The sequence below is a fragment of the Urocampus carinirostris genome, chromosome 1 (genome assembly GCF_059441175.1).
Source record: "Urocampus carinirostris isolate Australia breed hairy pipefish chromosome 1, RoL_Ucar_1.0, whole genome shotgun sequence".
NCBI lineage: Eukaryota > Metazoa > Chordata > Actinopteri > Syngnathiformes > Syngnathidae > Urocampus > Urocampus carinirostris.
In genome coordinates, this window is record NC_142349.1 from 54654985 (window position 1) to 54672392 (window position 17408).

General features: G+C 39.7%; 1 protein-coding gene across 1 annotated transcript in view; it reads right to left on the minus strand.

Annotated features, from left to right (window-relative positions):
• Positions 1 to 12869, minus strand: part of ptch2 (patched 2) — a 51730-nt gene extending 38861 nt beyond the window's left edge. The window contains exons 1-2 of the mRNA XM_088345651.1: positions 12334 to 12869; positions 8659 to 8851 (exon numbers count right to left, since the gene is read on the minus strand). Of these exons, the coding sequence (XP_088201777.1) occupies positions 8659 to 8851; positions 12334 to 12477 (337 nt within the window). The 5' untranslated portion in view covers positions 12478 to 12869. The remainder of the gene's footprint in view (positions 1 to 8658; positions 8852 to 12333) is intronic.
• Positions 12870 to 17408: the final 4539 nt, after the last annotated feature.

Here is a 17408-nt window from a genome sequence, read left to right on the forward strand (position 1 = left end):
AATTAAACTGAGAGAAACGTAACGCAAGTGGGTCCTGTCTCCGTTCTAGTCCTGACACTCAAAAATAGACAAATCCACTTTAAACGGGCAACATTTTATGCCAATGGCACAAAATTTAAACATTTTGCGGACCCCTGACTAAGAAAACTCACAACACAAAACTAATGGACGGACATAATTTCCATTTATTACGATCTACCAACCAGAACTGAAACTGTCAGTTCTACCCCCGTTTTGTTGTCACTCAACCCTTCATTTCCTTCAGATGTTTCCCAACAAACAGCAGAATAAAATAAAGCGTTTTTTTTCTCTCGTCCTGCCTCTCTTCCTCACAACAAAAAAACAAATGGACCAAAACGTTCCCAGCCAGTAAAACAATGCCAGACTCCACTGTGGGAGTGGGAGGCATGGGAGGGGGCACAAGAAAAAAAAAGACGAGCTGAACAAATACAGTATAAGCTTATTTTCATTTGACTTTATAAAATACATACGTACGTGTCATTTGATATGCAATAAAATCGTACAAAAAAGTGAAACGTGTTAGAAAATGGGTTGTTTACAGTAAACCAAAAAAAAATCAGTTTCACTTACATTCTATTGAGACGTGCCAGCGGTGTTAGCCACCGCACATAAATTTCCACCGGGGCCGGCATTTAGGCACTTTCTATTTCCATATGTATAGACTTGCCTGTGCTAATTATGCTAATCGCGGCTAGTGTCAGCCACTGTGAAAAATAGTCACATTAGACACTCCACTGACCGCTAATACCGCTTAATGTGCGCTTGAAACATACATTCATCCCCACCTGAAAAGCAAAATTTTTCCACGTTGCTGCTCTCATTCAAAGTAGAAATGAATTTATCTAGCCCGGGAATCATTTCTGTTTTTAGATCCCGCCCTTTCTCGTACAGCATCCAGTGTCTCGTTTATGTTTTATACGACTACGGCGTTAAAATGGAGGGAAATTGCGCAAATTCAAAAGGTGACTGGTGCCGCTTTATGGCAACAAATAAAAAGGGTCAGCTCGTTGGAAATAAAAAATGTAAAGAAAGCGTTAGACGTATATTGATTGGGATTTTATGAGGGGGATATTGCTTTGTAGCTTTTCAATTTTTGTTTCCAGTGCCTCCCGCAGGTTACGGAGAGGTAGTGGGGAGACACGACCAAGTTTAGCTACAAAATTAGAATATAATTTGTTAAGGAACATAAATGCTTAGAATCTTTCTAACAAGTAATATCGGCCCATTAAATATAGCTTGGCTGAAAAACGACTAATTATCAGGAAGAAGAGGTAGTGAGGTGGCACGACCAAGTTGAAATACTACATCTAATTATATTCTAATAAGGAACATACTAGTAAATGCTTGGAATCTTTCTAACAAGTCCTGTCGGGGAAATAAGTATTATAGCGTGGTGTCATGTGACTAATTATCAGCTCTTATGTTAGGGGTAGGGGGGAACGCGATCAATTGGTGTCAGCTGATTAAATTTTATAGCGTGGCATCAAGTGACTAATTATTGTGTTATTTTATATCAGGACAAAGAGGTAGAGAGGAGACATGACCAAGTTGAGATACTACATCTAAATATAGTCTCTAGAGGAACATAAATGCTTAGAATCCAACAAGTAGTGTCAGCTGATTAAATATAGTGTGGCCTCAAACTAATTGGCGAGTCTTTTTTTTTTTATTGGTTCAAAGAGGTAAAAAGGAGACATGAACCAGTGGAGCTACTATGTTTATGGTTGGTTGGTTGGTTGGTTGGTTGGTTGGTTGGATCCCTTAACCACTAGGGTTGTAAACGCGACTATTTATTGAAGGGACACGACTAAGTTGTAAATCACGAGTTTTAGACCCTTGGTTTAGACAAACTTGTCATATTTCCAGACACGAGTGCAACATTGCATGATGTGATGTTTATTTGAGGGGTGGTCCTTTTTTGGGGGGGGTCAAGGCGTGACTGGGTGAAGGATGGAGTGGGCGTGGCCAGTGAAATAAACATTTGGAGGTGACCCAGGTTGACTCTGCTCTTGTTTGTTCTTTCTCCCAGTGAGGTCTCCAGCCCTGCTCACCGGGAGTTTATTTATCTAACTCGGGGGGCACCCAGTATTCCCCCCGCCCCCCTCAATAATGCCTCATAGAGCCCCCTTTTTTTTGGTCACCAATGTAGCCAGGGTTCATATACCGTTTTAATGGCCAAATTCAAGCACTTTTTAAGGACTTTTAAAGCCAATTTTCCAATTTTTCAGTACCATTAAATGAAAACAAATCCAGTGTGAATCGTGTATTTTGCAGAACTACAAATCTATCTGTGATTGACACATGTGATTTTTAATCTTGCATGTAAATAAATCAAGACATATTCTTTTAAGATCCTAAATAAATTGTGAATCTATTTGTTTTTGTGACAAACCTCTCTTCATTGAGGTGTCGGGTAAAAATGACAGTAATACGCAGCTTACATTTTCAGTTGCAGGAAGTTCTTTCAATTACAATTTGCCAGAGGGAAATGCTATCTTCATACTTTGCATGGCCCATGATAAAGGTCCAACATTGAAACATAATCCTTGCACTAATACAGGTTTCATAGTGCCCCGTTTAGGTGTAGCATGCGCCTGTCCTCTTGGGCGTGACCCGTAGGAGGCGATGACGTTTCATAGAACAATGCCGTACAAACTATTGCCAGCTGCAGTTAATCATGAGGGAAAAAGAAATTCAATGGCAAAGCGAAGCCCCCTGTCAGCAGTGTCAGCATCATTTTTAAGCAGACTAGTTTAGAAAAATGGCAACAATTTCAAGCATTTACAAGTACTTCACCCAAAATTCAAGTGTATTTCAATCCTTGAAAACAAAACAATAAGATTCAAACATTTTCAAGCAATTCTAAGCACCAGTATGAACCATGTGAATCAAGCGTTTACCTACTCCGGGTTGTTAAAAAAGGGGTGGAGCCACAGAATCACAAGTGTTTTATTTCAGCGAGCCCCATTTGGACGCCAGTTACATTGCTGTGGTCTTGAACCCCCCAAAACTCACGTCTCTCGTGGTCATTATGAGACATGTGGTGAACCCCCAAAACCCCCCCTCCCCGCGCCCGTGTTTAGACAGTTGGATTCGCTGAACGAGTCTGTCACGGCTCACCCGCAAGTCGGCCAGGAAGCATTTGTTTACAGAAATGCTTTTCTTTTTCAACCCCCCCCAGATGTTTTTTCCCTCAATAGCAACACCTCAGCGCTGACAAGACTGCAATGTTCGAAAACAGTCATAAACTCTCCGTCTTCCTGTTTCACCCCCATCACTCATGTCCTGAATCTCTCATTTTATGAAGTACCTGACCTTTTACTTCACATCTAAAGGACAAGGTGAGTGAGGCTAGGTCACACCTTGCCTCACTCGACTCAATAATGATTGTTTGGTGTGCAGATATCTTTTGAGTGTAACTTTTTTATAGGGAGGCTATGTGTGTCCTTTTTTTCTCCTCATCAGATTAAACACCCTGATAGTAGCCCACAAGTATTGAGACTAAGGTAAGGGTGGGCCAACTCATCGGGCCTGTCAGGGTTTTTATTCTGGTGTTCAGAAATTCCCTTCCATCCATTGAGACATCCTACCAATGCCTAGTACGCATGCGCACAAGGCTTATAGCGATATCTGGGGAAATGTGCGAGTTTTCATCCTACCTATCATTAATAGCGGTGATACATCCAGTTAAAAGTGATGAGTACTTACGATTTTAGTATTTGTTTCGTCTTTTTTACTCTTTCACTGCTTTAAAACACATTTCGGCAGATACAGCTGTCAGATTAGCCAACGGTAGGGCGTCTTGAGAGGGTAGGACATTTCGGCAGAACACCAGCTCGCTGAACAAAACGTTTTTTAAAATGTACTACAAATAAATTTGTTGTTGTTGTTTTAGTTGGATCCGTTGTAGTCCCTTGGTCCATTTTTGACCCAAACTTGGACATTTTCAGACCCAAATTTTACCATTTTTGTCCCAACTGTTCTTAGTGTGCGTTAACCTGACCTGGCCCATTAAAAATATTATTTGATAAAATACTGCAAATTTAATTCTAACAAAAAGTCCCTTTAATTGTTATGAACCGATACCGATTCTTTGCTTGCACCAGGTAGCCTTTAAGCACACCTGAGTAGCCCATGGACCGGTTTGGAAAATAGCTTAGTTATTTGGATTTTCTAGGAAATGTATGTTCTAACTAGCATGTTTTAGTGGTAGACAGAGCCTATTTTAACCCTATTTCTAATTATTTTAACCTGATAATAATAATATAACAATAACAAATGAAAAACATGCTAACTTATTTTAAAAAAGAATATCAAAGTGGTAGCCCTTTGTGTTCAATAGTAACAAAAAGATGCAAGCTCTTAGGTTCCAAAAACTTGGTGACCCCTGTTTGCCATTTATTATTCAAATCCGTCACAAGTCAAAGTTCATCACTGCCTCTTTTAGCTAACTGCTATTAGCCTGCACAAGCCCCCCACGTTGCCGTATCTCTCTCCTTATCAGCGTCCTTTTGTTCGGCGGTTTGCACGAGTGTTTACTTGGATTCGTTCTTGCCGGAACGAAGCTCTCCTTGTCTCACAAGCACTTTACTCTCCATTGAGCGCCTTTGTCAATGAACTATTTCTGGAAACTTTAGACATGGCCACGGCCTCTTAAAGGCATAGTGTTCTCTTTTTTTTTTTTTGAAGCACTCACATGCACTGAGCCCTAACCCCTTTTTTCCGCCGTACAGCATAGCAACTGGCACCCAAACATTTCTTTTAAAAAGAAATTACTTGCTAATAAGCTAAAGCGCTAATTCGAAACTTTGCCACTCTGAAAGGGGGAAAAAAACACTCTATTTTGTTCCTGCTAACGAATGAATATATTATTGGTGTGTCTTTTGCAAACAAAGCTGCTCTATGAGCTGGGTCTTGGAAATGAACGACAGGAGCTGGCTCCCCACCAATCAGGAGCTAGCTCCCTTGGAGATGCTTTTCCTCTTGTGATTGGTCACTATATATTTTCTCAAATGGATTCTGTGTTGTTGATTTAAGTTTGTCAAGTAAATACAATATAAAAATATTTAACCTTTTATCTTTTTGTAGACCTGTAAATATTTATGTATCCTGTCCATGTCCCTTTATCTGTCTACTACAAAATTCGTACTAAAGAAATACTACAAAATCACTAAAAAACTACTGAAAAACAAAATATCAAATTTTGTGATTAAAAGAGGAACTTAATATATTATTTCACTTTCATCCTGAAAAGAAAGAATACCAAAAGGATACTACAACATAACTACGGTACGACAAAAATACTAAGACAGAAATACTACAAAAATAAATCTACAGTAAAACTCCAGAAATATTACATAACTAAATATCAAGTGCTTAAAACAGGGACTTAATACATATTTTTGCTTTCATTCTGAAAAGAAAGAAAATGCTACTGAAGTATTACAAAAACGCTTCAAAACTAAATATTATATTTAGTATTTAAGACAGGTACCTAATATATTATTTAGCTTTCATTCTGAAAAGAAATACTACTACGGAAATTCAACAAAAATACTACTGGATAAATACAAGAAATTACTATAGAAATACTACACAAAGAAATCTGGGTAGTACGACATAAATACTACAAAAGTACTACCAAATTAAAACAGGGATGTAAAATATTATTTTGCTTTCATTCTGAAAAGAAAAACATACTGCTACGGAGAAACTATAAAAATACTAATACTGTAATACTTGAAAGGTACTACATACATACTACAGAAATACTACAAAAATACTACTAAAGAAATGCTACAAAATACAGGAAAAATAATACAAAAATACCCTTATGGAAATACTTCACAAACACTATTATGGCAATACTACAAAAGTACTATTACAGAAATGCAAATAAGGAAATACTTCAAAAATACTACAGAAATATTATAATACAAAACTAGTACTACAAAAAGACTACAAAATAACTACAGATATACGACAAAAATACAGATACAGTATTTCTACAGAAACACTACAAAAATCCAAAATGGAAATACGACAAAGATCTACAGAATTACGACTAAACGAAATATCAAATGAAGTACTTAAAAGAGGAAGCTAATATATCATTTTGCTTTCTTTGTGAGTGTTTAGAAAACAATTTGATAAGACTTATCTTGTAAAAACACAATTATGATAAGCAATATAACGTGCCGATGTCTGCATATGTATTTATTCATAAATGACAAAATATGATAGGTCTCCAAGCCCGGCCCCTTGGCCAAATTTTTTTAACCCAATGCGGGCCCCCCCACCAAAAGTTTGCCCACCCCGGCCCTATAGGGTGTGTTTATGTTCACCAACTGCTGTGGCGCTTTTAGAGCGTGCAAAACAGGTGGGTAAACTTCAGCTGCATTCACTTAGATTTTTTTTTAAAGGAGGAGGTAGAGCAGGAGGCGGCGGTGTAAAAGGATGGGGGGAGGTGAGGCTGGGTGCCTGCCTGCCTCGCCTCTTGTTGAATGGAATCCAAGAATAGTTAGGGACCACACAGGGAGAGGAGGAGGGAGAAAGGGGGGAATGTGTGTATGTGTGAGAGGGGGAGGGTTCTTAAAGTTCTCCCCCTTTAGCACCCGCCCCCTCCACGCTAAAAGATGGCTAACCATTCACACAGTCCATCTGCTGCAGGGATCAGACTCCGACACTGAAAGCCTGGGGGTTTAAAAGGAATTTTGGCCGGTGTGAAAAACCAAATAAAGTCGAAAGAAAAGTTATAAACCGCTGATAACATTGACCCCGGCACTATAATTTCAGTTCCTCCGCGGTCACGGTAGGACATATAATCGTCCCGGCTGTGTAATAGTAATGACTGAGGCTCAGTCTTGATGCAAAACCAGGCCCCCCCAGATAACATGACGTCAACCGTGGGAAGTCGGGCTAGGTCCACGTCGGAGACCTGACACTACGCTCGCTGTGTTGCAGAGATGGCCTCATTTGTTATAAACACATGCAGAGTCTAACTAGGCAAAAGACAAATAGCCAATAACACTCGATTTAGATAGTAAATCGAAAAAGCTAACCAACTACGTGCAGGTTACCAGCCATGTGCCAGCTCAAGAATTTATAATCTTTTGGCAAAAACTGATGAGTTGCTTAGATTCCTTTGCATGTTGGTATAGGCTAGTAGTAGACAACAGTCCTGAAAAGGAAACGTTGGGTTTACTTACATACTTACTTCCTGTTTCCTAATAACTGGTATGTTATGTTCAAGATCTTAAACCACCCTAAAATACCGTTTATATAAAATATCTTTTGAACATAAAACTGGACCTACTGTACGTATCGACTTGATGTACAGAGTATATTGTCACAATAGTTTGACATTCTAAAAATTAAATTACCCTGAAAATTGAGCATCTGCTTTGCTCTAGCAATCAACTGGCGATCTTGATTTACAATAACGTTAACCTTAATCTACCAGATATTTACCATAGATTACAGTAACAGCAGTTTGACGTTCTAAGAATGATATTGCCCCCTAAAATGATCGTACTGTATGCATAACCATGATCTATATTTACCGTAGATTGATATACCATTCGTATAATCTTGATCCACCATCTTTACCATAGGTTATAATACAGTAGTAGGACATTCTAAAAATGAAATTACCCTAAACATTGAGCATTTACTTTACTCAGTATCACTTGATGGTCTTCATTTACCCTAGGTATAAGCTTGATCTATCGAACGATTACCATCGCTTAAAGTAGGTTGAAGATTTAAAACATGGAATTAACCAGACAATTGGACATCCACTTTGCTCCAGTGGCACTTGGTGATTTTGATCTACCATACATATAACCTTGATCTACCTTACATTTACTGTAGATCACAGTTTGATGATGTAAGTATAACAAGATCGAATGTACGTTAACTGTAGATTATGTTTAGTACAGTTTGACATTCTGAGAATGGAATTATTCAGACAATTGTCCGTATAACCTTAACCTACATGTGTTTGGAGTAGATTAGGATAAAATTGTAAATATCCCCAAACTATCGTGCGTATAACCTTGATAGATCGTACGTTTAGCAGAGATTATGGTAAAAATTGAATTGCCCAGGAAATCTGGCATCTACTTTGCTTCAGTATCACGTAGTGGTTTTGACTCACCTTAAGTAAAACTTTGATCTACTGTACGTTTAGAGCTAGGTTACAGTAGTTTGACATTCTAAAAACGAAATTACCCCGAAAATTGAGTATCTATTTGTATTACATTTTAAGTTGATCGGCAGTTAACGGATAAAAGGAATGAGAGCAGTGGAATAGATATTCAAGTAAATAGTAGCGTTCAAGGTCATTTATCGCTTATAATTGTTATATATCTAAGGCGTAAATGTGTTTTATTTCAGACAACTTTAACTACGTTAGTGCAACTTTATCATAAACCGAGGACCTCCCTGCAATGTTACCCAAACAAACACAGAATCTATCAAAACATGACACCAAAAGTGCCACCCCAATAAACAGAGGCGTCACAATCAGCGTTAAAGTCCCTATTGGCACAAACAGCGCTAACACCAATAAACAAACCCGGGAAGCACGGCGGCTTCACATTTGTTGCCTAGCCCCAAACAAAATATCCAACTCACCTTCCACCCACAGCTGCTCAATGTCCGTCTCGATGGCGGCCACCCGGAGTCCCACCGACAGGGCCCCGAAAACCAGGAGGCCAACGAAGAGGACCTTCCCGCAGTGCCTTTGGATGTGGCAGCCCAGAGAGAACAGTAGTGCCTGGAACTTGGAGCGGATCCACAGGGGGGCTTTCTGACCTACTGCCTTGCCCTGGAAGGGAACAAGGATACGTACGATCAGTGACAAAAATGTGGGATCGACGAACAAATTAAGGGGAGAGGCGTCGGATAAGGGTAGGGAATTTGGGCTATTACATGGGGTCCTTGAAAGACAACTGACTGTGGCTCCAATGAGAATATTGCTCCACAAAAAGACCTCCCTGACTGGATGCTTGGCATCCGTTTTATCTCTCAGTTTATGACCCTTCTTGCACGGTGCCCCCAGGTCTACGCCTGCCCCATTACAGTAGACCCCCTGAATAGGGTGACTTCACCTTACAACATTATGCTCTACGATGTGGAATAAGATGTTTTTTCAGCCCCTCTTTTTGGCATTTTCCCCACTATACAACATCAAAAACATATTGAATAGCCACACAAAGTGTATTGATACAGGTAAACTATAGACCAGGCGTCTCAAACGCAGGGCCCGCTAATTGATAGTTGTATCTACTGCATCAAATTGGAAGTAAATACACAACATGTCTCAATCCGATCATCCTTAATAAATAAAAGGTCTGCTGGATCCCGGACTCATACTGCCTTCTACATCAACTCGTAACTGTCAGGACACGGTATCCATCAGAACCGGGTCCAAAGCTGAGGCAGGATCTCCCATGACGAAACCCGAATGGCTTCAATTAACACACTGGAAGTCGCGATTGTTCCACATGAATCAAGTCGGCTTACTGACTCTTTTGCGTATTCAAAACAAGCCTGTAACTCATCTATTTGCTCGATATCACGCTCGCCAGCGCCGGAGCTGTCACTGCCGCGTTTGGGTTTTCTGAAAACCCCCCTTCCTCTCGACGGCGCTGAAACACGTCCAAGCATCCGGGCGGTCCGAAAAGATGCTTTGTCAGATCAAACTCAATCAGTGAATTCCTTCGCAGGACCCACCGCAGTTCCAAACAAGAGCCTGGCCGTGCTGCCTAGACTCAAGCCAGGAACACATCCCCGGTTTTGTGTTAAAGGGACGCAAAAACAACCCTTTGACAATCTACTCATTTTGTTTTCTGTAAATCTTCGACACTGCTAAGATTTCCGTCTTATGGAGTAACAGAATTCCTCAAAGAGACAGTGTGTATAATTTGACCACTAGTTGTCGCTGTGCTGTGTCATGCAACCGAAAACGAGTGCTAAAACGCACAAGGTAGAATAAAAATTACAGAGAAACCTCACTGTTTTATTTTCCTTTTTTTTTGCCCTGGCTTTTGTCAGGTTTTCAGGGACCCTTGGCAGTAAAATATCTCAGCTCTCTCTAGATGAGGCTCACTTTATGTCAAATAAATAAGTATAAGTTGCATAAGTTTTGCATTTGGAAAGTTTTTTTCAGTATTTGAAAAAAAGTGCATGTTCATATGATAGTTTGGGTATTTTTGCTTCATATTTAAATCAATGTTTTGGTTCTTTTAAAGTATGAAGTTTTCATTACCACTACGAGGCTTGTCTTGTCCATTTTATCTTAATTTTTATTTCAAGGAATAAAAATAGAATTAAAATAATTATAAACAGAGTTGAATAAGAAACCAAAAATATACTTTATTTCAATGAACAAGTATAGCAGTAAGATATATTATGTTACCAGTAAAATAAGAAAAATATTACAAAATTATCTAACTATCAAAAAAAGAGTCAATGTTCTTCTTTTTTAGAGTGAGATTTATCATATTCCTTTTCAATCTGTGTTTTCTGTTTCTTTTAGTATATTTGTAACAGATTGTTAAAGATACAGTAGTATAGTATAGTTGATAAATATAAATATATTGTGGTTCCAGTCAAATTAGAAAAATAAGCCATAAAAAGAGCTAAATTATACGTCAATCTGAAAAAAATGTTTTTATATTTCTCTTTTGAGGAAAAATTTTATCGTCTGAATTTTTTAACAACTCACGAGATCTAAAAAGATGGTTTGTAAAAATAGAAACCCTGAGATCGACAAAGAGCTGTGGTCTTAATCCAAGTTCAATGGAATTAGCTGAGCAAGTAAAAGCTGCATCCGAGACTCCTTGAGACCCTGCAGTTAAGGATAACTCATAAACAATTATCATACCTCAAATTAAAGTAATACTAAACCAAACTTTGACACAGAAAGTCCAACGGTGTCTCTAAAAGACCAGTCAGGAACACTGACACCACCAACCCCCTAAAACGAACCCCAAATCCTGCTTAATGACTTTTGAGGTGTGCCTTTGAGCTTGGTTTGAGACATTCCACCTAAGGATAACACACAACCAATTCCCTTACCTAAATAAAAGTTATACTAAACCAAACTTTGACACAAAATCTCCAATCTTGTCTCTGAAGTTAACAGTCAGAAACACTCACTACTCCAACCTCTTGAAATGAACCTAAAACCCTGGCTCATCACCTTTGAGTTGTGCCTTGTAGGTTATGTTAGAGACCCTCTGTAAAAGGATAACGCATAACCAATTCCTTAACCTTGAATAATAGTAATACTAAAACCAAACTTTGACACAAAAACAATTCCAATCTTGTTTCTGAAGTGGACAGCTTTCTGAAGCCTTTTTTGAAACTCCAGTTAAGAATAACACATAACCAATTCCCTTACTTTAAATGATCATAGTAATCAATCAATCTCATCAATTAAAACCCAATCACGGACCGTCACTACTCCAACCCCCGGTTGAACCCCAAATCCTGGTTCATCATCTTTGAGATATGCCTTGTAGGTCATTCTTGAGACCCTAAGTTAAGGCTAACACATAACTAATTCCCTTACTGGTCACATTTTACCTTGCCTTAAAGTTAAGTAACACTAAACCAAAGTTTGACCAAAACAATTTCAATCTTGTCTCTGAAGTGGACAGTTTTCAGAAAACCCTCATATGAGCTTGGTTGTGCAAATCTTTAGACCTTAACAACTTCCCTAACCTTGAATAAAAGAGGTTGAAGAAATAATACTTAAACACAAAAAAGTCCAGTATTGTCTCTAGAATGGCCAGCTTACAAGAACCCTCCTTGGAAGTTTGTATTGAGCCCTTCAAGTTAAGAATAACCAACAACCAATTCCTCTACTTTGAATTAAGGAACACAAAACCAAACTTTGAACCCCCAAGCAATCAATCTTGTCTTTTTAGATTGCAGTCAGAAACCCCGACTCCTTGAACCCTAAATCCTGGTTCCACACCTTTGAGGTGCGCCTTGGAGCTTGGTTTTGGGACCCTCCACTCAAGGATAACACATAACAAACTCCTTTACCTTGAATTGAAGTAACACTAAACCAAACGTTGACACAAATAGTCCAATCTTGTCTCTGAAGCAGCGTTCAGAAACCCTCCTATAACCTTGGTCAAAGGACCCTCCAATCACCAATTCCCTAACCTTGAATCAAAGCGTTTGCTGAAATAATACTTAACTAGACTTTGACATGAAATCGCCTACTCTTGTTTCTGATTGAGCAGTCAGAAATCATTACTCCTTAAAACGAACCCCAAAATCCTGCTTCATCACCTTTGAAATGCGTTTAAGTGCGAAGTCTGCGTGGCAAAATCCGCCCGTTGTCCGGTGCGCCTCGGCGTCCGTCCGGGAGCGCGCTCGGCTGGCGTCGGTCTCTCCGGAGACGCCGGCCCCTGGGACCCCGCAGTCCGAAACCATGATCCAAAAAGGTCCGGGGTGCAAAGCGACACGCAAAGCGGCTGCGATTTCACAGAGCTCCGCAATAATCCGACATGGGAGAGGAGCGCGTCCGAGTGGCTGCAACAAAGTCCGCTAAACTTCCGCGGAACCGAACCAGTCTCCAAACTCCATCCCAACATTATGCGCCCGAATCCGGAGAGATCCTTCAGTCGTCATTCGATCGCGGAGTTGTTGGAAAAACACGCACATGCAGAAAAAAAAAGCAAAAGGAAAGGAAAAGAGTCCCGTAGTGGTTGGTCTCGCTTGGTGGTCGCGCGTCGTGTCTAGCTCCGATCGCGCCTCGGCAACATTTGGACGAGTTGGCCTCTCGGCGGATCCTGAAAAGGGAGCTTTGATGGAAAAGTGCTGCGTCTCCCATTGGCCAAGGAAGAGGCAAATTACTTTGCAAACATCGCCTATTATTAGCTGCTAAGCAACAGCTCGCAGGAGTGCGGAGCGAGAGAGAGAGCGAGAGAGAGAGAAAGAGAGCGAGAGAGAGAGAGAGAGAGGGAGAGAGATGGACCACCCAGGCTGCTGCAAGGCTGGGAAGGAGGGAGAGGAGAGGGAGGAAAAGAGGGGGGAGAAAGGAGGAGAGAGAGGAACTCTTTCAACAAAGGCCACACACGCTTGCTTGCTTGCAGGCTGCATGCTTGTGCACATTACTCCCAGTTAGAGCGCCGTGCTAATCGAAATGACGACACTCCCCCGGTTTTCGCGGTTCATGCGTTGCAGAACCACACGTAATAAGTGAATTCCCACAAATTAGAACCCGTTGTATGTATGTTTCGTGCAGAGGGGTTTGTGTGTGGTGGGGTTGTCAGATTTACAAATAAATCAACCTACATTGTATTCATCATTTGATTGGGAGAGAAAAGAAGCAATATAGAAGCCTTATTATAGAAAACGTTTGGTTGTCTTACCGTAACTTATGAATAAAATCAATACACTGCTTCTTCTGTATAAAAACATTAATAGACCGTGTTCGATAATTGAAACGTGTCACTGTATATGCATTCATAATTGGATGATTTTTTTAAGCTATATTAGTTTTATTATTCAATCATCACATCATTATTTTGAATGTAACGTTATTCATTTAGTAGTCATAAATGCACCTTATTCTTATCCATGTACCGTATTTTCCGCACTATAAGGCGCACCTAAAAGTCTTAATTTTTTTCAAAAGCTGACCATGCGCCTTATAATACAGTACGCCTTATATATGGATTAATATTAAGTCGCAAAGTCTTGCAACTAATGGAAGCAGCCGCCGACTAGATTTTCCCCCGAACGCGAAGTAGTCCGCGGTGTATGCTGGGATTTATATACCGGCGTTTCATTGGCTAACCAATGTGTCAATCATTATTTGAATCGATCACTATCGGCTAAAGTTATTCGGAGGTAAAGAGGGCGGATCCTTTTTATCATTTACAGGCTCGCATAGGCTAAAGGGCCAAAACAAACCCTGCAATTGGCCGAAAAAGATGTGTCAATCATCAGTTGAATTGATCACTATTGGCTAAAGTTATTCGGAGGTAAAGGGGGCGGATCCTTTTTATGATTTACTGGCTCGCATAGGCTAAAGGGACAGAACAAAGCCTGCAATTGGCCGAAAAAGATGAATGTGAATTGCATGTTGGGTAGAATTCACGGCATAGAGTAAACAGTATTTTACTATTCTGTACTGTATTTGTAAATATTTTACTCTCCTGGATTTACTACACTCACGAATATAAGAGGACCATGGTTGCACATTATTATTGAACACAACGACTTCGGTGAGCTACTCCGGCTATATGTTTTCCCAGTATCTTGTTTCAGAGTGATATCGATGTTTCTGTGATGGGTCTTTTTTGAAATTGAACTCAATTCCAAGTGTTTATTGTCATATGCACAGTAAAGTTGCGAGCGAAAAAGAAAATAGAAACTAAGGAATGGTTGGCATTTCTTGAATCCCAAGACTTTAACCGTCCGAATGATATTTGGAACGATGCATGTGAGTGACATCGTACGGACATCGCATCCGCACGTGTCTACGACACGTATTTGCTTCTTTGCAAGCTTTCGGAATGTTTAGGGGGTAATAAGTTTGACTGAACTATCTGACTGTTTTGTCGACGTTCCCATTGTAGCGCCTTAAATTCCGGTGCACCTTATGTATGGAAGATATAGGACCAAAAATTATTTTTTGGGCGTGCGCCCTATAACCCGGTGCGCCCTATAGTGTGGAAAATATGGTATTTGAAAGAATTTAATTGTTGTTGTATTCACTTGCCGTTTCAATGTATATTTATATATACATTATATACATTATATTTATATTCAGTCCATGAATTGAGAAAAAAAAAAAAACACTGGATGGCTTGATTTGCTGTTAGCTTGCTAATACGATCGCTAATTCTGTTGTTTGGGGCTGAGGAGTGCACCAAATCAGAATCCTTGGTCGCCCTCTGCCATGAGGCTAGAGAATAACAAACCTCAATCTGCATCTTTAGACGCTCCGTGCAGTACTACGTCATATAATAATTCTATTGATAATATTTGTAATATAATGTGTAAATTTAGCAATTTTAAGCAAGAAAATCCAAAAATCCTGAAAGGAGAAATAATTTTAACACAGAATACGTATAATCATTTAATATGTGTCCATTAATTGATTTCAATAATGACAGGTGAGGCGCACCTGTCTCGCCTGACTGAAGGTAACTGATATATATACATTACAAGCTACAAGTAGAAAAATGTTTCCCTGGTTATTATAACACTGACTTAAAAAAATTAGTTGTGATTTTTGCAACATTTTAACTCCCTACCACAATCTCTTCCTCTCTTCGTTCAATTAAGAATCGCTTGTGCTTTGTCAAAATTTGGCAAGGCAAATCTTGCCAAAATCTTGACAATACTCTAGGACCTAGAGTCTGCAAATACCTAGTCTAGCTATTTGTCCCAAACCCGGTAGCGATGCCAAAGGGAGAACCAAAAAAAACAGGTAACCATGGAAATAAAGCTTGCAATGATCAAGAAATACAAAGAAGACATACAAATGTCTACCCTGGCTAAAGAATAAAATTGGATCGAAAAAAATCGACCTCCAACTTTTAGCATGGTCCTAGAAATAGCGATTAATGAGAATGTAATTTGTAAAATAAAAATAATAAACTATAAATAAAGAAATTAGGGTCAGCAAGGCGGCGCAGTGGTTAGCACGTGTGCGGCACAGTTCTGAGGTTGTGAGATCAAACCTCCTGTGTGGAGTTTGCATGTTCTCCCCGTGCTTGCATGGGTTTCCTTATCTTCTCTGTTCCTTTATCTTCTTGGCTCATACCTCACTGTGAATGTGTAAAACTGGAGTGTCATGCCCAATTTCGTTGTCAAAATATGTTAACCCATTTTGTAACAATGACAATAAAGGTGTATTCTATTCAATTCTATTCTATTCTATTCAAAAACATGCATGTCAGGTCCAAATTGTCCCTAGGTGTGAATGAGCGAGCGAGTTGTCTGTCCCTGTGTGCCCTGCGACTGGCTGGCAACCAGTTCAGGGTGTCCCCTGACCACTGCCTGAAGATAGCTGCGATGGGCTCCAGCACCTCCGCGACCCTACTGAGGATAAGCGGTGCAGATAATGGACAGATGGATGGATAAAGAAATTAATACAATTATTAGGCATGTTGGCTGAACAATACTAGGCAAATATATTTATCAAAAAATAAGGTGGGGGGAAGTATTTTTGCTAACTCTTACCCATTAAGTTGGGATCTGACATTGGTAAAATGTCAATCTCAAATGGGAACACAAAAAAGCAGATATTTACCAATTATTTTCCAATCAAACATTGGATCTATTTTTTAAAAAGGACACAAATAAAGCTAAGGGAATGACAGTTTTCGCAAGTGAAAGTTTTAAAATCAGTTTTGATTTTAACCCGCCATCCCTTCCCTTCTCTGCATCCACCCGCTACTTGACTAAACCAGCTAAACTCATGTCATATTAAAGGTAAATACAATTTCATTTTTCTTTTCCATGCAATTGATGGTTATTCAATTATATACACGAATATTACACTTAAGTAGTGCTTACAATATACAATTTTGTTTGTTTAATGTTTTAATCTGGGTTATGGAACTCATTATTGGAACTCAATAGCTAGTTACCAAAGGTTTCTAACTGTAAATGTAAATGGTCTACATGTAAGACCTGAAGACCTGCCAAAGCGCTTTACAATGTGCTTCACACCTACCCGATCAGACACACTCACACACCGATAGCAGTGTCAGCCATGCAAGGCAACTGCCTGCTTATTGAGGGCATTAGGGATTCAATGTCTTGTCAAAGGACACTTTGACATATAACACAGAGTGGCCGGGAATCAAACCTGCAACAACTTGATCCTGAGCTACTGCCGCCCGCTATATAGCAACATCACCTTACGACCCCTACCTGAGAACAGATTAATGTCACGCACACTAAGAACAATATCGAGAGAATAGAGGATAAACATTATTTGTACCATTAATCTTACCTCATTGACTTATTTACAGACAAGATAAACTTATCCAAAATGTTTTTGGAACCCGTCCGGTTCCGGGTGACACTCTTATCTAAGGAGACGATTAGGAACGGTTCCATGTCTTGACATGCATGATTTCATGCATTCACAAAAGGCGCTCACAAGAGCCTGGAAAGAAAAGTTGCCAGACAAAACTGGTTTATAATCCCCCAATAAAAATAAGAAACTTGTAAGTGTGTTTTTCCAAGTAAAAGGTACGGAAGGGGTAAGGAAACGAGCGCACGGTCGTCCTGGCAGGGTGAGCGGCAAGATTTGTCAGGCGCCTGGTGCTAATTTGAGCCCCTTTGCATGACTTAGGAACAATTGGAAGCTGATGTGGCGTAATTGGATTTAGGTGTGG